The sequence below is a fragment of the Centruroides sculpturatus genome, unplaced genomic scaffold (genome assembly GCF_000671375.1).
Source record: "Centruroides sculpturatus isolate CEXI.00-Female unplaced genomic scaffold, Cexi_2.0 scaffold1637, whole genome shotgun sequence".
NCBI classification, from domain to species: domain Eukaryota; kingdom Metazoa; phylum Arthropoda; class Arachnida; order Scorpiones; family Buthidae; genus Centruroides; species Centruroides sculpturatus.
Window position 1 is genome coordinate 18,156 of NW_019385816.1, and position 11,825 is coordinate 29,980.

At 33.4% G+C, this 11,825-nt stretch overlaps 2 protein-coding genes across 4 annotated transcripts; one reads left to right on the forward strand and one right to left on the reverse strand.

Moving 5' to 3' along the window:
• Positions 1 to 297: 297 nt before the first annotated feature.
• Positions 298 to 1,638, reverse strand: LOC111642294. The gene has a single exon (XM_023388625.1). The coding sequence runs from the start codon at positions 1,453 to 1,455 to the stop codon at positions 298 to 300; it is 1,158 nt and encodes a 385-aa protein (XP_023244393.1). The 5' UTR covers positions 1,456 to 1,638.
• A 1,900-nt stretch (positions 1,639 to 3,538) lies between these two features.
• On the forward strand, positions 3,539 to 11,471 carry LOC111642298. Of its 3 annotated transcripts, XM_023388632.1 has the most exons (5): positions 3,539 to 3,772; positions 7,592 to 8,167; positions 8,204 to 9,126; positions 9,208 to 9,467; positions 9,646 to 11,471. In XM_023388632.1, the coding sequence occupies exons 2-5, from the start codon at positions 8,071 to 8,073 to the stop codon at positions 10,139 to 10,141; spliced, it is 1,776 nt and encodes a 591-aa protein (XP_023244400.1). In that variant the 5' UTR covers positions 3,539 to 3,772; positions 7,592 to 8,070; the 3' UTR covers positions 10,142 to 11,471. The 3 variants fall into 3 exon arrangements, with proteins under 3 accessions (XP_023244400.1, XP_023244398.1, XP_023244399.1); XM_023388630.1 differs by having other exon boundaries at positions 7,592 to 9,126; positions 9,646 to 11,470; XM_023388631.1 differs by lacking the exon at positions 3,539 to 3,772 and adding an exon at positions 7,245 to 7,492 and having other exon boundaries at positions 7,592 to 9,126; positions 9,646 to 11,470.
• The last annotated feature ends 354 nt before the right edge of the window (positions 11,472 to 11,825 follow it).

Genomic DNA, 11,825 nt, shown 5'->3' on the forward strand with positions numbered 1-11,825 from the left:
GGGGGATGGTAGGTGGGGGTGAGAAAGAGAGTGAGGTGGGGGTGGGAGAGAGAGAGTGAAAGGAAGAGTAAATGTGATCACAAGATTGCCTTGTATCGGCAATTAATAGGTCACAAAAATACAATGGCTACAGATTGCCAATTTGGCGGAGGAGAACAGGAATAAAGTAATATTACAATTTTCAATTTATAAATTTACATGTATACAATTTGGCGAGACAGTTATATACAAAATAATAGTATAGTAATTACAAAATAATATAATTATATACAAAATATATAATTTGGGAAGTACAGATTAATGCCTCTTGTTAGAGGAGTTTGTTTGAAAGATGTTACAGCTGTTTATAAAGTTGATCAGGAGATGGAATGCTTCTTTATTAGCACACAGGTAATCAAGCTTTGGGGGCCAGTTTTGACCTTTGTTGATGCTGTGGCTGAACAGTTTATATCGTTCCGAGTCCAGGTTGGGGCAGTCCAGGAGGTAATGGAGGGAGTCCCCTTTAGAAGTATTGTCACAATCACAGTTTTCTTTATCTCGTTTACCAAAACGAGTGAGATAGGCTGGGAAATTCCCATGCCCTGTTATGCATTGGGTGATACCGTATGTCGGGAAAAAATGGTGGAGCTGTTGGCGGTCTTTGACGGAGGGAAGGAACCTATAGGTGATCCTACCTGTATTAGAGTTTGTCCAGTCCTTTTGCCATTCATTCATGATTTTATCATGAATGAGGCTTTTTACGAGGGTGATGGGTATCTTTTTGAAGGATGGAGTGACATTTAAAGTTGTAACTTCTTTCGCTAAGGCATCTGCCCTCTCGTTACCGGCTATGCCACTGTGGCCCGGGATCCAGTTGAAACTAATGTTTCTTTTCTTGTGTAGGTTGTTGGCTAGGTAGCAGACCCTGATACCTGTTGCCGTCTGTTTAGTTGTTCCGTTGAGGACACTCAGCACATATCTGCTGTCTGTAAAGAAGTCGATGTTACCCTGGTATATCCTGAGATGTTTGGTGATGGTAATAAGTGCTTGTTGCATAGCCCATAGCTCTGCCTGGTTGTTTGAACAATGATTACCGAGTTTGTGGTATTCTTCTTTACTGGTTGTGTTATTTACAGTGTCCCAGATGGTGAAAGCCGCCCCCGTACCTTTGTCATTCTTGGCACCGTCTGTATACACATGCCAATTGACATGGTTTGTGGTGGTGGTATTGGAGAGGAGATTAATCGAGATGGTGTCTTTGGTAGCAGGGTGGTGGTTATATTCAATACTGGAAAATTGGTTATCTAATCCGTAAGCCTGAGTCATATGGATTATGTCTTGACAGCTGTGATGGAAGTCGTCCTGGGTGTTGGTTTGAGCACTGATTGTCTCATTGTTGTTTAGATCTTCATTTTGAATGTTCCATATCCAGCTAATGTACTTAATCTTTAAATGGATAGGAACGAGGTTAGCCATAACTAAGAGGGCATCTGTCGGGGCCGTCCTGTAAGCCCTACAGATCCGGATTGCAGAGTCTCTTTGCACAGACAGCAGTTTCCTTTTTATGCGTGTTAAATTTGCTTTATCCCCCCAAATTTGGGCGGCATAGAGGAGAGCCGGCTCGATGGCGCCTTTATATATGAGTCGACAGTTTTTGGGGCTTAGTCCCCAGGTATTACGCGCGATGTGATGGAGTTGGTTAGCTCTTTGCCTGATTTTTTGACAGATATTGTCGATGTGGCCTTTCCAACTTAGAGTGGGATCTAAGGTGACGCCCAGGTAGTTGAGTTCAGAGGTGATCTTGACTTTATGTTTATCAATATAAAGGCACATGGGCCTCTGTAGTTGTTTTCTTTTGTTTCTTCTTGTGCAGATTAGTGCTCTGCACTTGGAGTAGTTAATGGGGAGTTTGTTTCGGGAACTCCAGTCGCTTATTTCTTGTAGAATCTTGTTACCCTAATGTATAGCCTATCGTTAACCATTAAACAGTTGTTACGTTAAAAAGCGTCTGAGTAAATCACTTCCGGTGCGTTGTCTCTCCTTCTATCTCGACTCTGATCGCTCCGTTACGCGACCGCTCGCGTGACCTAAATGACGCGGCTTCCGTGTCCGCCGAGACGCGGTGGTGTCATCCTGACAGGGCACCAAGGAGGTGCCGACCCTTCGGTCACACATGCACGCACCGCATACCTACCAAGATCGTCTCCGATTCCATCCACGAGTCACTGATAGGGAGCACTTTTAACTAAGTGGATTGTTTTAATATTTAAAAAGTAAAGAATATTTTATGCTATTTTTATGTACATTTCTTCACAAAACTATATTCATACAATCGAATATTTTGTATCAGGTATGTATAATTGTATATCCATCACACATTTTATTTTAACAAGTAAGTTTTTATAATTTTAGTTTTAATTTTAGCCCTTATATTATGGCTAGCAATTTAGAATGTAATTGCGATATTGAAAATTTATTTCAAAAAGTTTTGGGTCGAGACCTTATAATGAAAAAGAAAACATTATTAAAAGAGAAAGACCAATGCCTAAATTAAATATAAATAGGTCAACGAAAAAATTTGTTCGACATTTTCACTATAAAATTTATGAAGATATAAAATGGCTCTGTGGATGCATAAAAATGCAAAAATTGTTTTGTTGGCCTTGCCTACTATTTTCAAATAAAATTAGTGTGTGGAATGAGATTGGCTTTGACGATTTAAATAATTTGAGTAAAGCTGGCAAAAGACACGAAAATTTTAAATCTCGCATCGAATCTTTCGTAAAATTGAAGCAATTTGGAAATCAAAATAGAATAGAATTTAACATTAGTACACAATATAAAATAAATACTGAAAATTATAACGAGATAATTACGGCTAATAGATATATTATATTTTAATTAGTAGATGTTATCGAAGCGAGAATTGCCATTTAGAGGGCGTAGAGAATCTATTAAATCTAATACAGTAGAGCCTCGATAACTCTGCCTAATGTGGACCGAAGGGTGGCCGAGTTTGTGAAAATGCCGAGTTATCGGGAATGGGTTAAAAAAATAAGTATGAGTGTTTCCTCAGAAAATACTGTACTGTACTTGTATGTATTGTTTACTTGAGAATACAATACCCAAATACCCTTAAGGGTATTTGGGTATTGTATTTGGGTATATTGTATTTGGGTATTGTATTTGGGTATTTTGGGTATTGTACTTTTCCTTTATTTAAATAAAGGAAAAGTACGTCCTTTATGAAGGCATAGAGCCTTTACTACATGAAAATGAAAATTAATGAATACACTGTGTACAGTAATTTACCTGATAAGACAGACCCCAGAAAAATACTTTATGAGGCATAAAGCTGTCTTTATCATGAAAATTAATTAACTAAGGATTTTTTTGCCTTGCCAGGGTGTGGCCGAGTTATCCGGAGTGCCGGTTTATCGAGTGCCGAGTTTTCGAGGCTGTACCGTATAACAGAGTTAATTATATTGAACTTGTTTATTTATTAAGTGCGTTAGATAATCTATTAATTAAAAATACATTTAGAGAAGTCTACGGTTTTTACTGGCTTATCGAACAAACGAATACGAATGGACCCTAGACCATCACTGACTGATTGCCCCTGGAAGTCGGCTTGTTGCAAAAACACAGCTTCCCTGTTATCAAATGTCACGGCACGCCCCTGATATTTAGATTAGTCGTAAAAACCGGAAGTCGTAAGTTTCGAATTCAAAACCAAAACCATCGTGTAAGCCGGAACTTCACTTCGTAACGACTTCACTTCTGGACTACTCTTGTAAGTTTAAAATAATATCTAATTATTTTTATACTAACTTAATTAACAACAATAATAAATTTGCTGTAATTAGTCACTAACTAATTATTGAATAGTTAATTATTAATTAATCGTGTATTCCGTTTATTTACTAATTCTATACAAAATAATTATATAAAGTAGATGTAGAAATAAGTTCCGATTCCGTTCAGATAGTAATTATTCAGTTTTACTTCCGATAGAATTATAATTAATATTTTTAAGCAATTAAAAATATAAAATATGTTTATTTTAGAAAAGTTTTACTCGTAATTAAGGTTACTTTTAGTAAGGCGAAAAGTCGTAGATATGTTTGCTGGTATGTGGGTCATTTACTAGTCATTAATAACGAATTTAATCGTTAATAATAGCTAATGATCTCTAATGTAGTATAAATAAATTATATTTAATTTTAAAATGGAAATAATACTAAAAATATATCTTTAATTAAATATACATGTTAATTAAACATAGGGAAGAAATAGACAAGGTCTATAAACACAAGGTCAGGACACCAACGTTAGGTCCTTAGTTTCAAGGTCACGGTATAGATTTCATACTAAGTACTAGGGTTTATCCAACGGGATCCCGGCTGTTTTTTAAATCCCGCAAATTTTTTAAAAATTAACTTTTTTTTCTTATTTTGTGTTAAAGTTAAGGAAATTTTGCAAATAGAATGTATAATTAACTCAAACTATCAGAATACATTTGTATTTATTAATTTTAAGCCTACTTAGGGGCCGTCCATAAATTACGTAAGGTATTTTGGGGTAGGTGGGGTCAAGGATTTTTTACGATTTCTTACTCAGGGGTAGGGGGTAATAGATCTCGTCTTACGTAATATTCTTATTTTTATTTTTTGATCTCGTCGAGTGGTGGAGTTTTGAATTTGGCTTCAATTTGGCCGTTTCTATTAAGAACGCTCGTTGTACTAAAGCCATCTTGTGTGACGTGATAAAATAACAACGCTAGCAGACTCATGCTCTACACGTTTTTTCATGGGAGAAAGGCCGTGTGGTGGTTTCTCTCTCTCGCTCTCTCTTTCTGTTTTTTTTTTCTTTTTTTATTTGAATAAGTGCATCACTCCTATGGGTGTATAACACTAAAAATACATAAACCGAAACACATGATACAAAGTAAACATAAAATTAGTATTCGGCTTTTAGTGAAAACTAAAATGTAAAACTAGATACCACTTGGATGGCCATCTGAAACCAAGCGAAAAAATTTCTAATTTCAGAATAAGTCTGTCTTGATCGTAAATTGGACAATGATTGATCGTATGGTCGACGGTGTCTAGGTTTTCCGTAGAGCAATAACAAGAAGCAGTTTCTGCCCGGTTATACATCGCCAGGTAGCTTCTAAAATTACCACGCTCAGTAAGTAGTTGAGCAGTAGCAAACGTTAAATCTCTAAGTGGTGATGAGAACACTAGGAAATTAAAGTCTTGTTATTCTACCAGTTTTACTGCTCAACTACTTTTATCGATTCCACTTTTGCATAGCGTTGTCACGAATATAATTTTTAAGGTTGCTACGTGAGAGAGGGATGCGAGTGTAGTCCAAATCAGTGTCCTTTGCAGCTGACTTAGTCTCAAAGTCGGCTTTGTGATTTCCTAGTATGCCAGTATGGCCAGGAACATATATAAAAGTTATCTTATTTACAAGATTTTTAAAATGGTGCTGGATATATACGATTTTATTGCTATTGCAATTGTGATTTAATTTTAGGACAGATTGAGAATCACTGTAAATGTTCATAGACGGAGTTTTGTTTGGTAGTGAAGTGGCCCACTGAACAGCTTGGTAGTCAGCATCTTTTTCAGCTTGATAGACAGAGGTATGTGGGAGGTATCTGTACCTTCTAACATATTTTTGGCAAAATATGTCAGTTTGGAGAAAGATACATATACTCGAGCCGACAAGAGGGGAGCTTTTGGATCCATCTGTGTAGATATTAATGTCTGCATGATTATCCATGGGGGAAGCGGATGACACCAAATAACCTTGTTTACAGGATGATGATCAGAGATAGAGTAATTACAATGTGGTGGCGTATGAACAGCCGTAGATAGGAGTAGAGGCCGTTGTTGAGCTTTGACGATCGTAGCTCTGATTTAGTAGTTCAGAACCTTTTCTACAATACATAGTGGCAAAGGAAGGAACTCCGCTAGTATCAGAGAGGCATTAGTAAAAACAGTTCTGCAGCACTTTGAAATTCTGATGTCAAACTGGCTTTGAAGAGAGAGTAATTTACTTGCTACTGAATTTTTACTAGTTACGTGACCACAGCCAGAGGCCGCGTAAAGTAGCATTGGTTGTATTGCCCCATTATATAGAGTTTTATAAGCTTTATTATTTAGTCCCCAAGTACACCTAACACATTTTAGCAGCGTGTAGTTTATTTTCTTGGCCTTAGCCAAGATGTAATCAATATGGCAACGGAATGTGGTTTCTTTCTATTCACTCTTGTTTTATTTTGTACGACTTTTCTGTTTACACGCGCACTTACTAGTCCATCTGGCAAAGTTTTTTGTGTCTTTTGCGAAAATTAAAATTAATATAAAAATAAATATTATGACATTGATAATAATAACAAGATTGTTAATAATTAAAAAATAAAGTTCTTAAAATAAATTGTTCATTCGAATTCATTAAATTTTTATATTTTTAAATTTGTTCACATAAAGTCTTTTATAAATAATAGTACATATTAATTAACTAATTAATAATTATATATTTTGGACCTAAGGTTAAAAACCTTATGTCCAAAAAAGGGGTTAGGGTTTCATAAAAAAATTTATTTTGGTTAAAATCTTTCTATAAAATTACGCCAAAATATTACGTAAGATAGGGAAGAGGAGGGGGATCAAAGAAAATATTACGGTTTCTTACACGGGGGTGGTGGGGTCTAGAATGGCCGAAATCGCCCTTACGTAATTTATGGACGGCCCCTTATTAGTTTTTAAATTTTTTCTTGTTATGGCATGTCACAGACTGCCAATAATCAATATGTAAGCTATTTGTGACTCTGAAAATGCTTTACTTGTCTCTAATATCTGGAATAATTGTGCTTATGCTGTCTTGATTTTTAACCATACTCGGTAGCTTCAATAAAAGTCATATAAATCATAATTTTCGATCCATTTTTGTAGAAGGATGGCATTTCTATATATTTTGAAATTAATAGAAACTTAATGTGCAGCTGATAAAAATTCTGATCCTACATAAACAATATGAATGCTAATTGCAGATTTTGAATTCTGAAGGGGGCCATGTTCCTTTATTAAAACAAATAGTTGTATACCTAAGATGAAATTATTTTAATAATAATATTTTACTTTTCCATTTTAAGACTTAAATATTTATATTGTTATATTTATGTTTTCAAATCGAATATTTTCATCGAATCTATTGATTTTCCTATAAACTACATGTGATTAACTTACTTCTTAGATTTATTTTACGGATATTAACAGTATATTACAGTATATAGCATGAATATTGAAAAGAATATAAACACTAGAAATTATTGGATTTAAGATAATTAAGTACTTTTTTTTAAATTAACGCAAAATACATCAATTTTAATTAGTTCAAAATGTTGATTAAAAAGTTGAGACGATAAGAAAATTGCTCTTAGAATCTTAGCGTCAGATTTCAATATATCATCTTGATAATTAAACATGGAAACTCTTAAAAGGTATTATAAAATATGGTTTTATTTTTGTTGTAACTTGTAACATCATCTACCCGAATTGTTTTTTTTATCAATTTGTTAAAATTTAATTTATTTTTGTAGCACTGAGGAGGAGCTAGAAAATTAACCTAGCTCGAAATGCATCTGTAAAAGCAATAAAAGGAATTATAACCTGAACTGGCTGTGAGGTAGTCTACCGAAAAGAATTTTTTCGGATTGAAGAGACATTAACTGAATCAACATTACAAACAGCTAAACTATCGGAAAATTGATAATTAAATTTTAAAAATACTTTAAATACAAAAGGTGCAAATAAAATAATCGTCAAAATAAATTTTAACTAATTTATGTTAATACGAAGAGAAAATTATGTGTCCGAAGAAAACTGAAGATTTATTCAAAATTATCATCAACCTAAACTGCAAATACTCTAGTAAGAAGTTAAAACATTTCATTTAATTGATATACTTTGAAATGCATTTGAAAGTCAACACATTCTTATTTTTAAAACAAAAATAATTGTTTTTATCAGAAAAGTATTGTGGCTAGATTAAAATAGAATAAAAACATTTTCTTCAAATATGGATACAGTAGAATGCAATACTTGTGGCAGAGAATTTAAAGGACAACGTGGATTATCAATCCATAAAGCAAAAAGTAGTTGTGGATATTCAACAAATAGTTATTGTAGTTTAGTTTCAGGGTATTCAACAAATAGTTATTGTAGTTCAGTTTCGCGTTATTCAACTTTATCAAATGTAGAAATGGCAGAATGTAATACTTGTGGCAGAGAATTTAAAGGACAGCTTGGCTTATCTATTCATAAAGCAAAAAGTAGCTGTGGGTCTTCATCGAACAGTAGTTGCAGTTCGTCAGCATATTCGTCTATGTCAAGTGCTAGTATAATATCATGTAGTACCTGTGGAAAGGAATGCAAAGGACAGCTTGGCTTATCCATTCATAAAGCAAAAAGTAGCTGTGGGTCTTCATCGAACAGTAGTTGCAGTTCGTCAGCATATTCGTCTATGTCAAGTGCTAGTATAATATCATGTAGTACCTGTGGAAAGGAATGCAAAGGACAGCTTGGCTTATCCATTCATAAAGCAAAAAGTAGCTGTGGGTCTTCATCGAACAGTAGTTGCAGTTCGTCATCAGAATATTCGTCTATGTCAAGTAGTAATACTTCTAGAAATGAACTTAAAAGAAACTGTAATTTTCCTTATCACAGAACAAAGAACTTTACAGGATATTCTTCGCCGCATTTTCCTGGAACTTCATTAGATTCATTGTCAATAATATCAGAGTTAGATAATGATTGGGGAGAACCATTCGAAGATGAAGATTTAACTATTTCCAAAATACCCGAATCTGACAAAACAAATCAGAGCTGCAATGAAAAGAATTTCGACCTATGTGAACAATGGTTAAATAATTTGGAAAAACCAGATCTTAATGCTCACTCTTACCTTCCTATTTACAATCCAAAAGAACATTTAGAATCTCGTAATGTACGTAAACTTCCTGATAATTTCAATGAAAGCTCACAATCAGACAGTTGGCCTGAAATAGGTGTAAATTTTAAAGAAGGAACAATTAGTGAAGAAGAAATATATTATCAAAATCTAATCAATGAAATGGTAAGTTTTAATTTTTGGAAAATAAAATATATTAATGATTATTAACAATAATTTGAATTATTGTTTAATTCTTATTTTCAGCCTAAAAGACCTAACAACTGGCGATTGAATATGAAAACATTTGCAGAACGACTTTCTTTTATTTTTAAGAAAAATTTATATTCTGATATTAAATTTGAAATAAACTATGAAAATGAATCGATTGTGGTTTTGAATGGACACAAATTCATTTTTGCTTTAGTAAGTCCTGTTTTCTATACGATGTTTTACGGACCTCTTCTGATGGATAGCAAAATGGTCATCAAAGATGTTTCTCCAAGAGCATTTCAGAACATGCTAACGTAAGTTTTGCATAATCTTATACTTATTAACACTTATTATAACAGTACGACTCAGAAGTTAACCAATAGTCGTTTAACACTCAATTGGCATTAATTAGCATTAATTGGTTAACGTTCATCACAATTTTTAATCTTTGATTGTGAATAACGTAAGTAATATAAAATTTTAATATTTCAGGTACATTTACACCAATAAAGTTTCCATGGATAATATCAACGATGCTATTAATATCTATTATACTTCGAAGAAATACAAAGTTTATAAATTGGAAAAAGAATGTGACGAATTTATTAGCAACAAACTCAATGACAAAAATGTTTTTTACATTTTTGAATTTTCGATTGCTATGAAGTTGAAAAAATTACAAGAAAAATGCAAAGAAATTATGAACCAGAATCCTGAAGTTTATCTTAGATCACAGCAGTTTTTGACCTTGAATCTGGAATCGATAATAATAATAATACATGAATGGTTTTTAACAAGTAATATTTCTAAAGAGTTGCTCGCTAACAAATTAGCAGAATGGGCTGCAACTGAATGTAACGTAACAGAAGTTCACGTTACAATAGAGAATTTAAAGAATCTTCTGCAACCTGTTCTAGATGGAATTGACTCTGAAAGTTTTTCAATTTTAGTTAAAAATGCAATTTTTCGACATGTGTTCTCTGTTTAATAACAATTTTAAAAAAACCGTAAAATTTCTCTTCAGAAATACAGTAAAATTCTTATCGTTGATGTTGTCAAATACACAGTTAATCTGCCGCTCTTGAGATCTGGGCTGAGTCTAGTTTGAAACCCACAATTTTTTATGGTGGGTAGTCCAGGTATGTCGTTCCTATTGTGGGCTTAGCCGAACACGTGATGAGCATAGAAAAAAATACACCCTCTTGGCGTCCATAGTGCGGAGAGTTAAAAACTATAAAACACAGTAGACTGTTTGTAGTAAATGCTGGATAAAACTTACTCGCATTTGATTAAAAAGACCAAAAAGTTTTTAAGTTTGTATGTATAAATAAAAATAAACTTGTGATACTGAAGAGAGATTAAGCAAAGGAACCTCTTAAATACACTCTAATGCTAATCTTATATAGAAAATTCAAGGAAGAAAATTAGCAGAAATTTTTCAGAATTACCACCAACATTCATTCAACACGTACAGCAGCCATGTGGCGCTTCTTCCCATTATCATTAAAATTTTTTAAATTAGCTCTTCAATACAAATCCCTATCTAAAATTTTTTTCGATTTATCTGCATTATAGTAGTAGGCTATATATAATATATGCAGACAGAAAGGCACAATCTAAATAAAAGCTGGCAAGAGTCAAGCTCGAGTTTTCAAGCTTCGTGTCCATTGAAACTTTCAATCAGTGAAGAATTATGACATACTAAAATTTCAACCAATTTCAACGAGTCCAAAATCCATAAGGATTGCGCGAGATCTTTTTTCTGTCTAAAAAAGTATTTACAGTAAGTTTATAAAGACACAAGCTTGAATTTAAAATTGTGTGTGTGGTCGTTTGTTATGATATTTTATTTAAAAATAAATTTTATGTTATTAATTATTACAAAAATGCAAAAGGCTTTAGCAGATAGAAATGAGTTTTTAAAAATAAAAATCATAAATACCAATAACTAGTAAAATTTTCATTAAGTCTGATCTCATTCGATATATGACATATGACCCTTCTCTATCTTCCAACTCCTCGACCTTTAATTACTAAAAGTTCGTAGCATCAATGCCCGATATATATAGAAATAATCATGCCAAGTTTCAAAATTTTTGGTTCATCAAGTCCTCAGATATAATGCAAAATATAGACACCAACAGACACACATACATCAGAATTTTGTGCGTGTTTTGTAATGGTTTTTTTATATTTTTGGGATTCTGGAATGTCGAAACGTCAAAAAGTAATAGAGGAAAAGGTGGTATTATGGAACCACCCCATTTCGAACTGATAATAAAGGCGAACTGTAGCAGAATGTGGCTGAACTGAACTAGGCAGACATCCATAGCAAGGGGAAAACCCGTTTTACTTCAGTTAAACAGTTGTCGGTATTTAATCAGCAAGTCTGTTTTTTTTTTTTTTTCAAAATTCGCAAGTTTTGAATGCTAAGTGAATTTAATTATTTTTAAAATATAAATCGTGTAGTTGTAGGTTCACTGGTGCATGTANTTTAAAAATAAAATATCATAACAGATGACGCCATATACAGTTTTAAATGTTTGTGCCGGAAAAGTTATACAACTCGGTGCTAGATATTTTTATTCGATTTATTATAGTATTTTGCGTGATTTTTCTGGATTACTGATTGTTAGATTAGAATACACTTAACCCAACAGTTAATCATCTTA